Source organism: Oncorhynchus masou, chromosome 32, assembly GCF_036934945.1.
Source record: "Oncorhynchus masou masou isolate Uvic2021 chromosome 32, UVic_Omas_1.1, whole genome shotgun sequence".
Lineage (NCBI taxonomy): Eukaryota > Metazoa > Chordata > Actinopteri > Salmoniformes > Salmonidae > Oncorhynchus > Oncorhynchus masou.
Window position 1 is genome coordinate 9,090,958 of NC_088243.1, and position 22,143 is coordinate 9,113,100.

The following is a 22,143-nucleotide window of genomic DNA, read 5'->3' on the forward strand; positions in this document are numbered from 1 at the left end:
AAATGTCCAAAAGTTCCGTAACAGTCAGTAGAAATATGTCAAACGATGTACTGAATCAATCTTTAGAATGTTGTTTACATATATCTTGAATAACGTTCCAACCGGAGAATGAGAATGACTTCAGATGACCGGTGGAACGCAGATCCTTCCCCTGTGAACACGCCTGGTGAAAGCATGGTCAACTCGTGGCAGTGGTGACTATTTCCTGTCTCATTCAACCCCCCTTCACATTAGAGTCATCAGACAAAGTTCTAAGTAGGAAGTGAAAACTCGTCCATATCTGTAATTTCAATGAGAGCTTGGTTGAAAATCTTTCACCCCCAGAAAAAATACAAACAGGAAGTGGAATTTCTCAGGTTTTTGCCTGCAAAAATACATTTGAAAAGAGTAGCAAGGCTATATACAGACACCTGTTAGTCAGGCTTATTGAGGTAGTATGTACATGTAGATATGGGTTAAAGTGACTATGCATATAAGATGAACAGAGAGTAGCAGTAGCGTAAAAAGAGGGTTTGGGGGCGCACACAATGCAAATAGTCTGGGTAACCATTTGGTTACCTGTTCAGGAGTCTTATGGCTTTGGGGTAAAAACTGTTGAGGAGCCTTTTTGTCCAAGACTTGGCACTCCGGTACCGCTTGCCATGCGGTAGTAGAGAGAACAGTCTATGACTGGGGTGGCTGGGGTTTTTGACAATTTTCAGGGCCTTCCTCTGACACCGCCTGGTGTAGAGGTCCTGGATGGCAGGTGGCTTTGCCCAAGTGATGTACTGGACCATACACACTACCCTCTGAAGTGCCTTGTGGTCGGAGGCTGAGCAATTTCCGTACCAGGCAGTGATGCAACCGGTCAGGATGCTCTCAATGTTGCAGCTTTAGAAACTTTTGAGGATCTCAGGACCCATGCCAAATCTTTTTAGTTTCCTGAGGGGGAATAGGTTTTGTTGTGCCCTCTTCACGACTGTCTTGGAGTGTTTGGACCATTCTAGTTTGTTGTTGATGTGGAAACTAGGGAATTTGAAGCTCTCAACCTGCTCCACTACAGCCACGTCGATGAGAATGGGGACGTGCTCGGTGCTCCTTTTCCTGTAGTCCACAATCATCTCCTTGGTCTTGGTTACGTTGAGGGATAGGTTGTTATTCTGGCACCACCCAGCCAGGTCTCTGACCTCCTCCTTATAGGCTGTCATCGTTGTCGGTGATCAGGCCTACCATTGTTGTGTCGTCAGAAAACTTAATGATGGTGTTGGAGTCGTGCCTGGCCATGCAGTCGTGGGTGAACAGGGAGTACAGTAGGGGACTGAGCACGCACCCCTGGGGGTCTCCAGTGTTGAGGATCAGCGTGGCAGATGTGTTAATACCTACCCTCACCACCTGGGTTTGGCCCGTCAGGAAGTCCTGGTTCCAGTTGCAGAGGGAGGTGTTTAGTCCCAGGATCCTTATCTTAGTGATGAGCTTTGAGAGTACTACAGTGTTGAACGCTGAGCTATAGTCAATGAATAGCATTCTCACATAGGTGTTCCTTTTCTCCAGGTGGGAAAGGGCAGTGTGGAGTGCAATGGAGATTGCATCATCAGTGGATCTGTTTGGGCGGTATGCAAATTGTAGTGGGTCTAGGGTTTCTGGGATAATGGGTTGATGTGAGCCATTATCAGCCTTTCAAAGCACTTCATGGCTATGGACGTGTGTGCCACGGGTCTGTAGTCATTTAGGCAGTTTGCCTTTGGGCACAGGGACTATGGTCGTCTGCTTGAAGCATGTTAGTATTACAGACTCAATCAGGGAAATGTTGAAAATGTCAGTGAAGACACCTGTCAGTTGGTCAGCACATGCCCTGAGCACACGTCCTTGTAATCAATCTTGCCCCGCAGCCTTGCCGCATTGACCTGTTTAAAGGTCTTACTCACATCGGCTACAGAGAGCGTGGTCACACAGTCATCCAGAACAGCTGATGCTCTCATGCATGCCTCAGTGTTGCTTGCCTCGAAGCAAGCATAGAAGTGATTTAGCTAGTCTGATAGGCTTGTGTCACTGGGCAGCTCGCGGCTGTGCTTCTATTTGTAGTCTGTAATAGTTTGCAGGCCCTGCCACATCTGACGAGCGTCGGAGCAGGTGTAGTATGATTCAATCTTAGCCCTATATTGACACTTTGCCTGTTTGATGGTTCATCGCAGGGCATAGCGGGATTTCTTTTAAGCTTCCAGGTTAGAGTCCCGCACCTTTGAAAGTGTCAGCTCTACCCTTTAGCTCACTGCGAATGTTGCCTGTAATCCATGGCTTCTGGTTGGGGTATTTACGTACAGTCACTGTGGGGACGACATCCTCAATGCACTTATTGATAAACCCAGTGACTGACTCAGTTACACCAGCTCTGTCAGGAGGAATGGGCCACAATTCACCCAACGAATTGTGGGAAGCTTGTGGAAGGCTACCCGAAACATTTGACCCAGGTTAAACAATAAAAAAGTCAATGCTACCAAATACGAATTGAGTGTATGTAAACTTCTGACCCACTGGGAATGTAATGAAAGAAATAAAAGCTGAAATAAATCATTAAATCTACTATTATTCGGACATTTCACATTCTTAAAATAAAGTGGTGATCCGAACTGACCTAAGACAGGCAATGTTTACCAGGATTAAATGTCAGGAATTGTGAAAATCTGAGTTTAAATGTATTTGGCTAAGGTGTATGTAAACTTCCAACTGTATGTGTCATTACTGCAATGCAGGTACAGTTGAATGGAGCCCCTGAATTGACGGTCACTGCAAAAGAGATCAATGGGAACAACACATTATTAATCACTACTAAATTTCTCTGAAGGCGCAATGCAGTTTTTACCATAATAACAAGCAGCAAGAAGGGTAGAAGTTTTAAATAAAAAATAAATATCGCACTATATTCTTCTCAGATCTGTGTTCCATTTCAGTATTCCGCTGTAGCTGTCAATATTTATCTGGTTATTCTAATAAACCCATTTCAGCATCCAGCTGTAGCTGTCAATATTTACCTGGTTATTCAAATGAACCCATTTCAGTATTCCGCTGTAGCTGTCAATATTTATCTGGTTATTCTAATAAACCCATTTCAGCATCCAGCTGTAGCTGTCAATATTTACCTGGTTATTCAAATGAACCCATTGCCTTAAGCTGCAGAACAACTTGATCTCTTTTCTGATTTTCTTTCCGCAAATCACAGTGTTGACAGGGAGACAAATTGCAGGGAAGGGAAGAGTGAGTTTGAATGAATGCTACTCTGTATGTGGTGCTAACACAATCATGACTCAAATAGGAGAAAAAAACTAGATTAAAATGACAGCTTATTCACACCGCTCCTGAACAAAACTATTGGCAGTGCTACTCCAGGTAGAATAAATACAGTGTGGATAAAGGAACCTAGAATGAGACTTCTTCAGTGATAGTTTTCATCTCCAGTTTGATATAGCTTCCAGCCATCCACAATGTAAGGAAGAACAGGAGCTCCTTGGGTGGCCGGGTGGCCTAGTGGTTACAGCGTTGGACTAGTAACCAAAAGGTTGCAAGTTCAAATCCCCAAGCTGACAAGGTACAAATCTTTTGTTCTGCCCCCAAACAGGCAGTTAACCCGCTTTTCCTAGGCCGTCATTGAAAATAAGAATTTCTTCTTAACTGACTTGCCTAGTAAAATTATAAACTTTTAGCTTTGTCAATAGTGATACTTGCATTAATGCTGAATATCAGTTATGATGATGGAGCACATATCATTGTTCTCAGTTCCTGCCTGTGTGTGTCAGTGACAGTGAGTGTCCTGTCTTGTCCTGTCTTGTCCTGTCCTGTCTTGTACTGTCTTGTCCTGTCCTGTCTTGTCTTGTCCTGTCTTGTCCTGTCCTGTCCTGTCTTGTCCTGTCTTGTCTTGTCTTGTCTTGCCCTGTCTTGTCCTGTCTTGTCCTGTCTTGTCCTGTCCTGTCTTGTCCTGTCCTGTCTTGTCCTGTCTTGTCTTGTCTTGTCTTGCCCTGTCTTGTCCTGTCTTGTCCTGTCTTGTCCTGTCCTGTCTTGTCCTGTCCTGTCTTGTCTTGTCTTGCCCTGTCTTGTCCTGTCTTGTCCTGTCCTGTCTTGTCTTGTCCTGTCCTGTCCTGTCTTGTCCTGTCCTGTCTTGTCTTGTCTTGTCCTGTCTTGTCTTGTCTTGCCCTGTCTTGTCCTGTCTTGTCCTGTCTTTCTTGTCTTGTCCTGTCTTGTCCTGTCTTGTCCTGTCTTTTCTTGTCTTGTCCTGTCCTGTCTTGTCTTGTCTTGCCCTGTCTTGTCCTGTCTTGTCCTGTCTTTTCTTGTCTTGTCCTGTCCTGTCTTGTCTTGTCTTGTCCTGTCTTGTCCTGTCTTGTCTTGTCATGTCCTGTCTTGTCTTGTCCTGTCTTGTCTTGTCTTGTCCTGTCCTGTCTTGTCTTGTCCTGTCTTTTCTTGTCTTGTCTTGTCCTGTCTTGTCCTGTCCTGTCCTGTCTTGTCTTGTCCTGTCTTGTCCTGTCCTGTCTTGTCCTGTCTTGTCTTGTCCTGTCTTGCCCTGTCTTGTCTTGTCCTGTCTTGCCCTGCCTTGTCCTGTCCTGTCTTTTCCTGTCTTGTCCTGTCTTGTCCTGTCCAGTATTGGCCTGTCCTGTCTTGTCATGTCCAGTCTTGTCCTGTCTTGTCCTGTCCAGTCAAGTCCTGTCCAGTCAAGTCCTGTCCTGTCTTGTCCTGTCCTGTCCTGTCTTGTCCTGTCTTGTCTTGTCTTGTCCTGTCTAGTCCTGACTTGTCTTGTCCTGTCTTGTCCTGTCCTGTCTAGCCCTGACTTGTCTTGTCCTGTCTTGTCCTGTGTAAACCATACTTTATGGTCAGCACTTCAGATTCAATACAAGGTCATTTTGAATACTCTCCCATCCAGCTCTCTCACTCTTACCGCTCTCTTCAGCCCTCCTCTCTCTCTCCTCTCGCTTTCTCTCTCTCTCTCTCTCTCTCTCTCTCTCTCTCTCTCTCTCTCCCCTCTCTCTCTATAGCTCTCTCTCTCTCCTTCCATCTCACCTTTTCTCTCCCTCCATTCCTTTCCTCTCGAGGACTGTCGATCCAGCAAGTTCTCAGCAGATTAAAATGGCCTGGCATCTGTCGGTGTTTGCAGTATACTGCCTGGCTTGGCAAGCACAGCCACAGTGGCAGCAGCAACAACAGCCACAGCAGACAGTGAATTAAAAGACTCGTTCTGCCTCATCAACACCTTTGATATCTCCATAAGCCACAGCCACGGGAGCTCCTGAGTGTTCGTGTGTGAATGTCTATTCTTCATCTCCCATTAATGCCAGTTTGGAGACGGTTAGTGGATGATAGCATATGGTTCATTCCCCCTCTCTGTGAGAGTGTTGAGGGAGTTAGTGCTGGTTCATTCCCCCTCTCTGTGAGAGTGTTGAGGGAGTTAGTGCTGGTTCATTCCCCCTCTCTGTGAGAGTGTTGAGGGAGTTAGTGCTGATTCATTCCCCCTCTCTGTGAGAGTGTTGAGGGAGTTAGTGCTGGTTCATTCCCCCTCTCTGTGAGAGTGTTGAGGGAGTGACTGCTGGTTCATTCCCCCTCTCTGTGAGAGTGTTGAGGGAGTTAGTGCTGGTTCATTCCCCCTCTCTGTGAGAGTGTTGAGGGAGTTAGTGCTGGTTCATTCCCCCTCTCTGTGAGAGTGTTGAGGGAGTTAGTGCTGGTTCATTCCCCCTCTCTGTGAGAGTGTTGAGGGAGTTAGTGCTGGTTCATTCCCCCTCTCTGTGAGAGTGTTGAGGGAGTTAGTGCTGGTTCATTCCCCCTCTCTGTGAGAGTGTTGAGGGAGTTAGTGCTGGTTCATTCCCCCTCTCTGTGAGAGTGTTGAGGGAGTTAGTGCTGGTTCATTCCCCCTCTCTGTGAGAGTGTTGAGGGAGTTAGTGCTGGTTCATTCCCCCTCTCTGTGAGAGTGTTGAGGGAGTGACTGCTGGTTCATTCCCCCTTTCTGTGAGAGTGTTGAGGGAGTGACTGCTGGTTCATTCCCCCTCTCTGTGAGAGTGTTAGTTACTGCTGATTGTCAAAGTCATGAGCTTGAAAGATGTTTTGCGGCGATGCAGTGTTGAGTCGGCTGATGTGGAAGATGTAAAGTTGTCTTTAAGTATTAATTTAGTGAGTATGATTCTGTGCTTTATCTCTCCCTCTTGTCCTGCCTCTCTTTCTCTCTCTTTTTTCTCTCTTTCTCTCTCTTCTCTCTTTCTTTCTTTCTCCTTTTCATTCTCTCTCTCTCTTTCTTCGTCCCTCTCTCTTTCTCCTTCTCTTATTCTATCTTATTCTAATGATACATTTAGCTGACCTTCTCCTGACTAGTAACCTTTTCTCAGATTCCAGTTAATGTTCAGACCATTTAGTTTTCTCTCCCAACGAGGTCTCTGGGCAATTCATATTACTCTGCACGTAAATCTGTGGTACTCCATTTAGTTCATATGTTAAGTTCGGTTACAATATACATGGAATAGTGGTTGATATTTTACCAACTGCCTCAGACCACTCCTAGAAAAGCTTGGTGCGTTGTTAAATGTGTTTATCCCCTACTGGATCTCCACTAGCATCAAGATGTTTATCTGTCTCTCTGTGACGAAGTTAAAAACGAAGGTGACGACAAATACAACGTTTTTGTTTTTGCAATTGTGACATACAAGCGAAGGATTAAAAGATGCTTAAAATTAAAACCGAGGTGACTGCATTAAAAGATAAATACAGTGGCCTGCAGGTAGCTGACTAAATTCCATTGTAAATCGTGGAGAAAGGTTTAGTCGGCTATCACACATACAGTGCTTTAAGAAGGTATTCACACCCTTTTTTTTACTAGGCAAGTCAATTAAGAACAAATTCTTATTTTCAATGACGGCCTAGCAACAGTGGGTAAACTGCCTGTTCAGGGGCAGAACGACAGATTTTTTTACCTTATCAGCTCAGGGATTTGAACTTGCAACCTTTCGGTTACTAGTCCAATGCTCTAACCACTAGGCTACACTGCCACCCCTTTGATGTTTTCCAAATTTTGTTAAGTTACAGCCTTATTCTAAAATGGATGAGATAAGAAAAAAATTCCTCAACGATCTAAACACGATACCGCATAGTGTCAAAGCAAAAAAAAAAAGTAAAAAAAAAACATTTTTGTATTCCATTAAAAAATGAAATACCTCATTTACATAGTTGCAAAAGAAAAAGCCATATCTCAGACTGGCCAACAAATATAAAATATTAAGATGTGGGCAAAAGGACACAGATACTGGACAGAGTAGCTGCTGGAAAGCCAGCATCCCGGAGTCGCTTCTTCACTGTTGAAGTTGAGACTGGTGTTTTGCGGGTACTATTTAATGAAGCTGCCAGCTCTGTTTCTCAAACTAGACCCTCTAATGTACTTGTCCTCTTTCTCAGTTGTGCACCGGGGCCTCCCACTCCTCTTTCAATTCCGGTTAGAGCCTGTTTGTGCTGTTCTGTGAAGGGAGTAGTACACAACGTTGTATGAGATCTTCAGTTTATTGTCAATTTATTTTAAGTAATAACCTTTATTCACAGATTCTCTGAAGATACATTAAATGAGCCACAGTCTGCCCTATTCAAACACATGATCGTAGAACAGGCCCTATTCAAACACATGTAACCTTTAAGAACAAATTCTTATTTACAATGACGACCTACACTGGCCAAACCCGGGGACTCCCAATCACGGTCGGTTGTGATACAGTCTGGTTTCAAACGAGGGTGTCTGTAGTGGTGCCTCTAGCACTGAGATGCATTACCATAGGCCACTGCGCCACTCGGAACCCCCTGCCCGCCAACCCTTCTTTTATACTGCTGCAACTCCTAGTTTATCATCTATGCATAGTCACTTTAACTAATCTCATATTACCTCAAATAGCCCGACGAACCGGTGCCCCTGCACATTGACTCTGTACCACCTGTATATAGCTTCGCAGATGTTATTAAAAAAATAAAATAAATCTTTACTCATCTATTGTTTACCTAATACCTAGATGAACCCCCTAATACTTTGATTAAACCCCAAATACCTAGATTAAGCCCCTAATACCTAGATTAAATGCCTAATACCTAGATTAAACCCCTAATACCTAGATTAAACCCCTAATACCTAGATTAAACCCCTAATACCTAGTTTAAGCCCGTAATTGTGGCTCCCACTCGTGCGTCCAACATGCATGATGCATGAACACCTAAATAGGTACACATACTGTTGAGGTGAGTTAAATGCTCTTTTTTGGTCCTTCTGATTTTGTTAACAATAAGGCTCCTCTTTGGTAAAACATGATTCTGTCACCAGAATAGAGCTTGAACCTGAAAATACCTCTCTCTGTCTGACCACCTAACTACCAACCTTACATGTCTCAATGTTAAAGCATTAGTAAAAACCCCTTTGTGAAAAGACTAGGGTTTTATACCTTTTGGCTTTCACATTTTGTTGATAATTGTTCAAAATTCTTGTCAAATTTTGTATTTTAAAGCGAATAATAAATCAATCGATTAGAGACACTTGCTTGTATGAATGTGTCTTGCTAAGACCTCCACGATGGGTCTGTTTCACACTAAACTGTTATTGCCTGTTATGGCAAAAAATGCCATGTCTTGTATACTTCAGTTGAGACACCCCTTTGTCCTTGTACACTGTGTCTCTTGTGTGCTGAAAAGATCAATAACACGGTGGGCTTGGGTCAGAGTAACTGCCATTACGAACTCCATGTAATCAAATTTCCTTATACCCAAACGCAAGCTGTTGACAGACCCTTAATTACTGTGAAAAGTAAATGTTCATAATCACACTACGGTATAATCAATTTCATTATTGTAATGTGGCCAAACTTTGCAAAAACGTTTCCACTCTTTGCCGGAAAATTGTCTGTGCTGCTATTGAAGAACAAACCGTCTGTTGTTATTGTTCGTTGACTTGCTAGCTAACCCCAGCCTTTCATTGATGAAACACTTGTCATCTCTGCTTTATTTTCCCTCTCGGCTCCCATCTCTACAGACAAACCGCCCATTATGTTATCAGCAGTTTACACGCCATTCTCTCACAGAGCGCCTTGTTCATTTCTTAAACACTTATCAATTTGTGCAGGTGATACCATGGAATCGCCCTGCCATCCCTGTGTGTTCAGTGCTCCAGCACACTGCCACGCTCCATAGGATATGGATCGCTGTTATGCGCCTGTCTTTATCTTGCCGCGGAGTCAGGCTCGTTAAATGGCAGCTCCATTAGGAGAATATCTCAAAGGGGCCATGGTGATGGAGTGTTGCCTTTGGTTTCATTCACTGTTCTAAAGGAGTCCCCTGATGCTCCTCGAAGCCTGCCCATATTTCACAGCTAATTATGTTTTTTATTTTTTTATTTTAAAGGATATTCACAGTGAACAATTCAATGAGGAGGCGTTTCAATAAGCTAATCATTACATATCATCACAATTAGATATTTGACTGCTTTAGAAATAACACATTTTCAACATATTTTGGGTATAAAATATTTTGGAGATTTGAAGCTTCCATGACTTTATAGATTAAACCCATTTCTGAGTGTTTAATTGAATGAGAATCACTTTAACATTTAGTACTATGAGAGAGGAGGGAAGGATTCAGACTAAATGAAAGCTGTGTGCAAAACGGTAACATTTGCTTGCGGGTGTAAACATGTGGGTGGTATTTAAACCATGCTCTTTGATGTTACTAAAATGTTGAAACCAGCGAGAGGAAAGCCTATGATCAAAAAGTAAAAATACACTGACTCGCTTTTGATTCCAATTTCATAAAGAGCAGGGAAAAAGATCTGACTAAATGTATGTTTCTGTGTTTCCACCCGGTTTCGTCATGTGTGTTATCTAAGAACTCCATATGTTCCACTCAGTTTAAATACATGAACAGGAAGTTACACAAAAATACATCCTGTTCGAAGTTACATTTGCATTTAAAATACAGATCCCTTACAAAACCTGTATCTTCAAAAAGATAGCAAACAAAAGTTAGAAAATGTGCATTATTTCAAATAAGTTATTATATAGAATTACTCCTTAATCAATCTCAATCCTACAGTTATTACTGGCCAAACGACTGTAGTAACGCTGTACAGCATCTTCTACTTCCTGTCCGATGTCTTCTAAATGAACTTGAGAGCCCTGGCCTAGATTCCGCCCAGGCCTTTCTCTGATCAGTGGTGATGAATGCACAACACATCTCCCTCGATACTATTTATCATCTGGCAATAGACTCTGATCTGTATACAGATGAGGAGGTGATTCCAGCATTGATTAACTACAGAGGAAGTATGAGGGAAGTATCAACAGGAGAGAAGCTAGAGGATGTATGAGGGAAGTAACAACAGGTTGAGAGAAGCTCGAGGAAGTATGAGGGAAGTAACAACAGGTTGAGAGAAGCTCGAGGAAGTATGAGGGAAGTAACAACAGGAGAGAAGCTCGAGGAAGTATGAGGGAGGTAACAACAGGTTGAGAGGAGCTCGAGGAAGTATGAGGGAAGTAACAACAGGTTGAGAGAAGCTGATGTTATTACCTGGTACTTCCTGTATATAGACATGTTATTATCTGGCACTCCCTCTATATAGCCATGTTATTACCTGGTACTCCCTGTATATAGCCATGGTATTAACTGGTACTCCATGTATATAGCCATGTTATTACCTGGTACTCCCTGTATATAGCCATGTTATTATCTGGTACTCCCTGTATATAGCCTTGTTATTACCTGGTACTTCCTGTATATAGCCATGTTATTATCTGGCACTCCATGTATATAGCCATGTTATTACCTGGTACTCCCTGTATATAGCCATGTTATTACCTGGTACTCCCTGTATATAGCCTTGTTATTACCTGGTACTTCCTGTATATAGCCATGTTATTATCTGTCACTCCCTGTATTTAGCCATGTTATTACCTGGTACTCCCTGTATATAGCCATGTTATTACCTGGTACTCCCTGTATATAGCCATGTTATTACCTGGTACTCCCTGTATATAGCCATGTTTTCTGGTACTCCCTGTATATAGCCATGTTATTACCTCGTATCCCTGCACATCGACTCGGTATCTCCACCCGTGTGTATAGCCATGGTATTACCTGGTACTCAATGCACATCGACCTGGTACCTCCACCCGTGTGTATAGCCATGGTATTACCTGGTACTCCCTGTATATAGTCATGTTATTACCTGGTACTCCCTGTATATAGTCATGTTATTACCTTGTATCCCTGCACATCGACTTGGTACCTCCACCCATGTGTATAGCCATGGTATTACCTGGTACTCCCTGTATATAGTCATGTTATTACCTGGTACTCCCTGTATATAGTCATGTTATTACCTTGTATCCCTGCACATCGACTCGGTACCTCCACCCGTGTGTATAGCCATGGTATTACCTGGTACTCCCTGTATATAGTCATGTTATTACCTGGTACTCCCTGTATATAGTCATGTTATTACCTGGTACTCCCTGTATATAGTCATGTTATTACCTTGTATCCCTGCACATCGACTCGGTACTTCCACCCGTGTATATAGCCAATGTATTGCTACTCAATGTGCATTTTTTCCATGTTAATTTTTGTCTATTTTCTATTATTTCTCTATATTTCTCTCTGCATTGTTGGGATAGGGCCGGTAGGTAAGCGTTTCACTGTTAGTTTACACATGTTGTTTGCAAAGCATGTGACAAATACAATTTGATTTGATGCTGATTAGCGTTAGTGTGTCATTTTGTAACATTTTGGAATGTTATTATCAGTATCACCAGAATTGCAGATAATTGACTGATTTTGACATATTGAATGTGGTGTGGATCAGATTCTTTCAGATTGGCAAAATGCAAAGGGGATGCCATAGAACTAGTAATTCTTCTATATCCAGATGGTGACATTTAATTCTACCCATTAGCCACTACAGAGTCAGGTTGCTCCCTGGTTGGTTGATGATCACAGGTTGGTTTGGAGTGAGGAGGTGGAATTGGTCACCTGCCCGTTGACATCTGTTCTCTTCCAACATGTGACTCTGTGAGCCTTCACTGCTCATTAATCTAGTTTATCTCTGTTTACTCTGGCTTATTCAACGCCATTGATTTTTGCCGTTATATATATGCTGTATGTGGGTGTGTTTGTGTGTGTGTGTGTGTGTGTGTGTGTGTGTGTGTGTGTGTGTGTGTGTGTGTGTGTGTGTGTGTGTGTGTGTGTGTGTGTGTGTGTGTGCGTGCGTGCGTGTGTGCGTGTGTGTGTGTGTTATCAAGCAGAAGGGGGCCTTTAAGGTTAATATAATGGATTATTCAAGGACTGAATAATAAACCAAGAGAGCTAGAGAATTAAACCTTGAATTCCTTAGTTTTTCTTTGAATCTTCCAGTGACATTCCACAGACTCCAAGCAATAAAGTTATAAACTTTTAGCATTTATTCATTCGATTACCTCGTTTTTAGCATTAAGATTGGAGTTTTTTTAAACAAAAACAATTGATGCACTACAACAAAAAGTCATGTATCAACAACAACAAAAAGTCCATCACAGGAAAAATTGTTTCCCGAAATATATATATTTTTTAAAAACACTAAATGAATGATTTTGTTTTTTCTTCTAGGAACAAGGGAAGATTGGTGTGACGTTTAACATTGGCACAATGGACATCAGCGTGAGAGAGAATAGTACACCAGTGAATGACGGGCTGTACCATGTGGTACGCTTCACCAGAAATGGGGGTAACGCCACACTCCAGGTGGACAACTGGTCTATCAATGAACACTTCCCAGGAGGTATGGACCCCCCCACATACCTGCATGGTTTCACCCGTGCTACCCCCCCCCCACACTCACACACACATACACCTGCATGGTTTCACCCGTGCTGCGCCCACCCCCCCACACTCACACACACATACACCTGCATGGTTTCACCTGTGCTGCGACCTGTGCATGCAATGGTAGGTTTACCTGTGTGGTAAACACACCATACATGCACATGAGAAGTTGTTAACTCACCCCAACCTCACTGGACCACACGCTGCTGAGACCCTTTCCAGAGACCACCCTGGAGTACATCGTCAACACCACAACTCCTTCTGTTCTCACTATACTGTTTCTCTTTCAGCTACTTCAAGCTTGTAAATGCTCCATTGTCATTAGACTACAAGCACAGTGACTATCAAACCTAACCAATACCTTAACCGTTACACCATGAGATCCAGACCTCTTGTCGAAGTTGCTAATTGTTGGGTTAAAGTCGCTACACTATGTTTGCAATTAAGGCACAATAAAGGCCTTTCGGCAGCAGGCCTATTAGGCTGTGTTTACACATGCAGCCCCATTCTGATCTTTTGCCCAGTTATTGGAAAAACGATGTGATCTAGTTGGTCGAAAGACCAATGTGCTGTATGTGTAAACCGTTCCTATCAGACAGGAACCGTGAATGATCTCCAGCGTCTCTTCGAGGATCACCCTGATGAATGCAATGGGTCAGAATGCTTAGTTTTAGTGATACTCTACACTCTTAGAAAATAAGCTGCTTTCTAGAAAATAAAAGGGTTCTTTGGCTGTCTCCATAGGACAACCCTTTGAAGAACCCCTTTTTGGTTTCAGGTAGAACCTTTTACGATTCCATGTAGAACCCTTCCCTGGAACCAAAATGGGTGCTCCTATGGGGACAGTCGTAGAACCCTTCCCTGGAACCAAAATGGGTGCTCCTATGGGGACAGTCGTAGAACCCTTCCCTGGAACCAAAATGGGTGCTCCTATGGGGACAGTCGTAGAACCCTTTTGCAACCCTTTCTTCTAAGAGTGTAATATAATAAAAAAAATGGTCTAGTCAACTTAAAAAATGTTTAGATTTTACATATACTATAACATCATATATATGATATTGCCTCATTAACTCCCAGAATGCTTGGTGTTTCAGATACTATAATACAATATATATTGTATTGTGTCGCTAACGTTCAGTATCCACTGAGTTACAAGTCATCTTTCACATTTCCAGAAGGCCCTGTGTTAGGCTGTCTACTCCCTCTTCTCTATCAGCCCATGTATCAGGCCAGGCTGTGTTAGAAGGACTTCAGACTTTGCTTTAGGGACCGTAAGCAGTTCTCTGGAGTGGAATTCTGATTTAACCCAACTAAGCTCTCCAGCTGTTTTGTGATTGAATGAAGATGGACATTGAATTGGAATCGACTTCAGGCTCCCTGGGTTTTGCAATGGAACTATCGCTTCTCAGGACTGTTCGTGATGCCTCAACAGTTGGTTTATTTAGTGGTAGGAAGAGCTGTCAGAGTACTCTTGGTTTTCCTTCCTTCCTTCCTTCCTTCCTTCCTTCCTTCCTTCCTTCCTTCCTTCCTTCCTTCCTTCCTTCCTTCCTTCCTTCCTTCCTTCCTTCCTTCCTTCCTTCCTTCCTTCCTCCCTTCCTATCCTCCCTTACTATCCTCCCTCCCTCCCTCCCTCCCTCTGCCTTACTTACTAAAGTTGTGCTCTTATATGAAATGGTTTGACAAGTATCAGTATGACTATGGCAATAGTGGAATGATCAAGAATGTTTACCAAGACTTGGGCAAAAGAGCCTGCGACTACTGGTAGAAATGTATCTTACAGCTACAGCTGCCAACACTCCCCGTCAACACAAGGAAAAATGCTGTAGAATATACCAGTAACGCCATTGGAAACATCTCATCTGGCATGTGACGTCTCCTTGTTGTCTTCCTGTGTTGAGTACAGTAACCGTGCAGTGTCCCTTTTAAAAATACATGTCTTACTGTCTTCTACATTAGTGAGTACATACATTTTATACTTTTTTTGTACTGGTCTCCCGTTGGGTGTCTAACCCACAAGCCTGGCATTGCAAGCGGCATGCTCTGGCATGCTCTACCATCTCTCTCTCTACCATCTCACTAACTCGCTCGCCACACACACAGAAACAAAATGAGTAGAGCAGTGTGGCCTCATCGTCTCGGAGGCCTGTCAGTATCACTCACATTAAATGCTCCATGTGTCCTCATTACTTCAACACAGACTTGGACTCTGGTGGGAACAGGAGTGAAATCACTTTATTTGCTCTCTCTCTCTCTCCCTCTCCTCTCTCTCTCTCTCTCTCTCTCTCTCTCTCCCTCTCTCTCTATCTCTATCTCTCTCTCTCTCTGTCTCTCTCTCTCTCCCCCTCTCTCTCTCTCCCTCTATCTCTCTCTCTCTCTGTCTCTCTCTCTCTCTCCCTCTCTCTCTCTCTCTCTCTCTCTCCTCTCGCCTTCTCTCTCTCTCTCTCTCTCTCTCTCTCTCCCTCGCTTCTCTCTCTCTCTCTCTCTCTCTCTCTCTCTCTCTCTCTCTCTCTCCCTCTCTCTCTCTCCCTCTCCCTTTCTCTCTCTCTCTCAATTCAATTCAAAGGGAATGTATTGGCACGGGAAACATATGTTTACATTGCAAAAGCAAGTGAAATAGAAAGTGAAAAAATGAAGAGTAAACATTACATTCACAGAAGTTCCAAAATAAAAAGGACACTTCAAATGTCATATTATGTCAATATAGAGTGTTGTAATGATGTGCAAATAGTTACAGTAGAAAAGGTTGTATTTACAATAGTGTTTGTTCTTCACTGGTTGCCCTTTTCTTGTGGCAACAGGTCACACATCTTGCTGCTGTGATGGCACACTGTGGTATTTCACCCAGTAGATATGGGAGTTTATCAAGATTGGATTTGTTTTCAAATTGATTTTGGTTCTGTGTATTCTGAAGGAAATGCGAGTCTCTAATATGGTCATACATTTTGCAGGAGGTTAGGAAGTGCAGCTCAGTTTCAACTCATTTTGTGGGCAGTGTCCAAAACAGCCTGTCTTCTCTTGAGAGCCATGTCTGCCTACGACGGCCTCTCTCAATAGCAAGGCTATGCTCACTGAGTCTGTACATAGTTAAGTCTTTCCTTAATTTTGGGTCAGTCACAGTGGTCAGGTATTCTGCCACTGTGTATTCTCTGTTTAGGGCCAAATAGCATTCCAGTTTGCTTTGCTTTTTGTTCAATTCTTTCCATTGTGTCAAATAATTATATTTTTGTTTTATCATCATTTGGTTGGGTCTAATTAATTGTGTTGCTGTTCCTGTCCTGGGGCTCTGTGGAGTCTGTTTGTGTTTGTGAACAGAGACCCAAGACAAGCTTGCTTAGGGGACTATTCTCTAGGTTAATCTCTTTGTAGATGATGGCTTTGTTATGGAAAGTTTGGGAATCCATTCCTTTAAGTTGTTTGTAGAATTTAAAGGCTTTTTTCTGGATTTTGGTAAATAGCGGGTATTATTTGGTGTTTTACGTTGTACACAGAGGATGTTTTTGCAGAATTCTGCATGCAGAGTCTCAATGTGGTGTTTGTCCCATTTTCTGAATTCCTGGTTGGTGAGCGGACCCCAGTCCTCACAACCTTAAAGGGCAATGGGTTCTATAACTAACTCAATTATTTTTACCCAGATCGTAATTGGGATTTCAAATTTGATTTTCCTTTTGATGACGTAGAAGGCCCTTCTTGCATTGTCTCGCTGATCATTCACAGCATTGTGGAAGTTACCTGTGTTGCTGATGTTTAGGCCGAGGTAGGTATAGTTTTTTGTGTGCTCTAGGGCAACAGTGTCTAGATGGAATTTGTATTTGTGGTCCTGGCGACTGGACCTTTTTTTGGAACACCATTATTTTTGTCTTACTGAGATTTACTGTCAGGGCCCAGGTCTGACTGAATCTGTGCAGAAGACCTAGGTGCTGCTGTAGGCCCTCCTTGGTTGGTGACAGAAGCACCAGATTGTCAGCAAACAGTAGACATTTGACTTCAGATTCTAGTAGGGTGAGGCCGGTTGCTGCAGACTTTTCTAGTGCACTCGCCAATTCGATGATATGTATGTTGAAGAGGGTTTGGCTCAAGCTTTATCCATGTCTCACCCCACGGCCCTGTGAAAAGTAATGTGTGTGTTTTTTGCCAATTTTAGTTGCACATTTGTGGTTTGTGTACATGGATTTTATAATGTCATATGCTTTTCCCCCAACACCGCTTTCATCAATTTGTATAGCAGACCCTCATGCCAAATTGAGTCGAAAGGAAGAGAATACTTTGTTTTGGTTTGTTTCTCAATTAAGGTATGAAGGGTGAATATGTGGTCTGTCATATGGTAATTTGGTAAAGAGCCAATTTGACATTTGCTCAGTACATTGTTTTCACTAAGGAAATGTATGAGTCTGCTGTTAAGTGACAAAAACACAGAGTTATCTATCCAAAACAAAAAAAGTGTGGATAAACCACTTCTCCAATCTTTTTGGCAATTCATCTTGGCCATGTTCTGTTATAATCTCCACCCGGCACAGCCAGAAGAGGACTGGCCACCCCTCATAGCCTGGTTCCTCTCTACCCGGCACAGCCAGAAGAGGACTGGCCACGCCTCATAGCCTGGTTCATCTCCACCCGGCATTTTATACAATGCCTTGCAAAAGTATTCAACCCCTTGGCGTTTTTCCTATTTTGTTGCATTACAACCTGTAATTGAATTTCATGTAATGGACATACACAAAATAGTCCAAATTGGTAATGTGAAATGTCAAAAATAACTTATTTCCAAAAATTATAGAAAAAATATTTAAAAAATGGAAAGGTGGTGCGTGCATTTGTAGTCACACACTTTTCTACGAAGCCCCTAAATAAGATCTGGTGTAACCAATTACCTTCAGAAGTCACATAATTAGTTAAATAAAGTCCACCTGTCTGCAATCTAAGTGTCACATGATCTGTCACATGATCTCCGTATATATCCACCTGTTCTGAATGGCCCCAAAGTCTGCAACAACACTAAGCAAGGGGCATCACCAAGCAAGTGGCACCAAGGAGCTCTCCAAACAGGTCAGCAACAAAGTTGTGGAGAAGTACAGATCAGGGTTGGGTTATAAAAAAATATCAGAAACTTTGAACATCCCACGGAACATCATTAAATCCATTATTAAAAATGGTAGTATCTGTCAATAGGACCACTTTAAGCCATACACTCTACAGAGCTGGGCTTTACAGTAGAGTAGCCAGAAAAAAAGCCATTGCTTAAAGAAAAAAATAAGCAAACGTGTTTAGTGTTCGCCAAATGGCATGTGGGAAACTCACTAAACATATGGAGGAAGGTACTCTGGTCAGATAAGACTAAAACATAAATCAAATCAAATCAAATTTTATTTGTCACATACACATGGTTAGCAGATGTTAATGCGAGTGTAGCGAAATGCTTGTGCTTCTAGTTCCGACAATGCAGTAATAACCAACAAGTAATCTAACTAACAATTCCTAATCTACTGTCTTATACACAGTGTAAGGGGATAAAGAATATGTACATAAGGATATATGAATGAGTGATGGTACAGAGCAGCATAGGCAAGATACAGTAGATGGTATCGAGTACAGTATATACATGTGAGATGAGTATGTAAACAAAGTGGCATAGTTAAAGTGGCTAGTGATACATGTATTACATAAGGATGCAGTCGATGATATAGAGTACAGTATATAGGTATGCATATGAGATGAATAATGTAGGGTAAGTAACATTATATAAGGTAGCATTGTTTAAAGTGGCTAGTGATATATTTACAACATTTCCCATCAATTCCCAATTATTAAAGTGGCTGGAGTTGAGTCAGTGTCAGTGTGTATATTGTGCCTCTGTAGAGGTTTGTGAGTGCTTTTGGTGACAAAAGGCGCTGCTGCGCCTTCTTCACGATGCTGTCTGTGTGAGTGGACCAATTCAGTTTGTCTGTGATGTGTATGCCGAGGAACTTAAAACTTGCTACTCTCTCCACTACTGTTCCATCGATGTGGATAGGGGGGTGTTCCCTCTGCTGTTTCCTGAAGTCCACAATCATCTCCTTAGTTTTGTTGACGTTGAGTGTGAGATTATTTTCCTGACACCACACTCCGAGGGCCCTCACCTCCTCCCTGTAGGCCGTCTCGTCGTTGTTGGTAATCAAGCCTACCACTGTTGTGTCGTCCGCAAACTTGATGATTGAGTTGGAGGCGTGCGTGGCCACGCAGTCGTGGGTGAACAGGGAGTACAGGAGAGGGCTCAGAACGCACCCTTGTGGGGCCCCAGTGTTGAGGATCAGCGGGGAGGATATGTTGTTACCTACCCTCACCACCTGGGGGCGGCCCGTCAGGAAGTCCAGTACCCAGTTGCACAGGGCGGGGTCGAGACCCAGGGTCTCGAGCTTGATGACGAACTTGGAGGGTACTATGGTGTTGAATGCCGAGCTGTAGTCGATGAACAGCATTCTCACATAGGTATTCCTCTTGTCCAGATGGGTTAGGGCAGTGTGCAGTGTGGTTGAGATTGCATCGTCTGTGGACCTATTTGAGCGGTAAGCAAATTGGAGTGGGTCTAGGGAGTCAGGTAGGGTGGAGGTGATATGGTCCTTGACTAGTCTCTCAAAGCACTTCATGATGACGGAAGTGAGTGCTACGGGGCGGTAGTCGTTTAGCTCAGTTACCTTAGCTTTCTTGGGAACAGGAACGATGGTGGCCCTCTTGAAGCATGTGGGAACAGCAGACTGGTATAGGGATTGATTGAATATGTCCGTAAACACACCAGCCAGCTGGTCTGCGCATGCTCTGAGGGCGCGGCTGGGGATGCCGTCTGGGCCTGCAGCCTTGCGAGGGTTAACACGTTTAAATGTTTTACTCACCTCGGCTGCAGTGAAGGAGAGACCGCATTTTTCCGTTGCAGGCAGTGTCAGTGGCACTGTATTTTCCTCAAAGCGGGCAAAAAAGTTATTTAGTCTGCCTGGGAGCAAGACATCCTGGTCCGTGACTGGGCTGGATTTCTTCCTGTAGTCCGTGATTGACTGTAGACCCTGCCACATGCCTCTTGTGTCTGAGCCGTTGAATTGGGATTCTACTTTGTCTCTGTACTGACGCTTAGCTTGTTTGATAGCCTTACGGAGGGAATAGCTGCATTGTTTGTATTCAGTCATGTTACCAGACACCTTGCCCTGATTGAAAGCAGTGGTTCGCGCTTTCAGTTTCACACGAATGCTGCCATCAATCCAAGGTTTCTGGTTAGGGAATGTTTTAATCGTTGCTATGGGAACGACATCTTCAACGCACGTTCTAATGAACTCGCACACCGAATCAGCGTATTTGGCAATGTTGTTATTTGACGCAATACGAAACATGTCCCAGTCCACGTGATGGAAGCAGTCTTGGAGTGTGGAGTCAGCTTGGTCGGTCCAGCGTTGGACAGACCTAGCGTGGGAGCTTCAATTTTTAGCTTTTGTCTGTTGGCCAGGTATCAGCAAAATGGAGTTGTGGTCAGCTTTTCCGAAAGGGGGGCGGGGCAGGGCCTTATATGCGTCGCGGAAGTTAGAGTAACAGTGATCCAAGGTTTTTCCGCCCCTGTTTGCGCAATCGATATGCTGATAAAATGTAGGGAGTCTTGTTTTCAGATTAGCCTTGTTAAATCTGACACTGGACGGGCTGAACCTAGATGTGCAGATGATAGATGGGCTGACTCTAGATGGGCTGACACTAGATGGTCTGACACTAGATGGTCTGACACTAGATGGGCTGACACTAGATGGGCTGACACTAGATGGGCTGACACTAGATGGGCTGACACTAGATGGGCTGACACTAGATGGGCTGACACTAGATGGGCTGACACTAGATGGGCTGACACTAGATGGGTTGACACTAGATGGGCTGACACTAGATGGGCTGACACTAGATGGGCTGACACTAGATGGGCTGACACTAGATGGGCTGACACTAGATGGGCTGACACTAGATGGGCTGACACTAGATGGGCTGACACTAGATAGTCTGACACTAGATGGGCTGACACTAGATGGGCTGACACTAGATGGGCTGACACTAGACGGGCTGACACTAGACGGGCTGACACTAGATAGTCTGACACTAGATGGGCTGACACTAGATGGACTGACACTAGATGGGCTGACACTAGATGGGCTGACACTAGATGGGCTGACACTAGATGGGCTGACACTAGATAGTCTGACACTAGATGGGCTGACACTAGATGGGCTGACACTAGATAGTCTGACACTAGATGGGCTGACACTAGATGGGCTGACACTAGATGGGCTGACACTAGATGGGCTGACACTAGATGGGCTGACACTAGATGGGCTGACACTAGATGGGTTGACACTAGATGGGCTGACACTAGATGGGCTGACACTAGATGGGCTGACACTAGATGGGCTGACACTAGATGGGCTGACACTAGATGGGTTGACACTAGATGGGCTGACAGTAGATGGGCTGACACTAGATGGGCTGAAACTAGACAGACTGAAACTAGACAGACTGACACTGGACGGGCTGACACAGAACGGGCTGACACTGGACGGGCTGAACCTAGATGTGCAGATGATAGATGGGCTGACACTAGATGGGCTGACACTAGATGGGCTGACACTAGATGGGCTGACACTAGATGGGCTGACACTAGATGGGCTGACACTAGATGGGCTGACACTAGATGGGCTGACACTAGATGGGCTGACACAGGATGGGCTGACACTAGATGGGCTGACACTAGATGGGCTGACACTAGATGGGCTGACACTAGATGGGTTGACACTAGATGGGCTGACACTAGACGGGCTGACACTAGATGGGCTGACACTAGATGGGCTGACACTAGATGGGCTGACACTAGATGGGCTGACACTAGATGGGTTGACACTAGATGGGCTGAAACTGGATGGAATGATACTAGATGGGCTGAAACTAGACAGACTGAAACTAGACAGACTGAAACTAGACAGACTGACAATAGACGGGCTGACACTAGATGGGCTGACACTAGATGGGCTGACACTAGATGGGCTGACACTAGATGGGCTGACACTAGATGGGCTGACACTAGATGGGCTGACACTAGATGGGCTGACACTAGATGGGATGACACTAGACGGGCTGACACTAGATGGGCTGACAGTAGATGGGCTGACACTAGATGGGCTGACACTAGATGGACTGACACTAGATGGGCTGACACTAGATGGGCTGACACTAGATGGGTTGACGCTAGATGGGCTGACACTAGATGGGCTGACACTAGATGGGCTGACACTAGATGGGCTGACACTAGATGGGCTGACACTAGATGGGCTGACA

General features: G+C 43.9%; 1 protein-coding gene across 1 annotated transcript in view; it reads left to right on the plus strand.

Moving 5' to 3' along the window:
- The window catches only part of LOC135525527 (neurexin-3a-beta-like), a 347,678-nt gene that overhangs the window by 190,251 nt on the left and 135,284 nt on the right, over window positions 1-22,143 (plus strand). Inside the window, exon 3 of the mRNA XM_064953198.1 lies at window positions 12,604-12,775. Within this exon, the coding sequence (XP_064809270.1) occupies window positions 12,604-12,775 (172 nt within the window). The remainder of the gene's footprint in view (window positions 1-12,603; window positions 12,776-22,143) is intronic.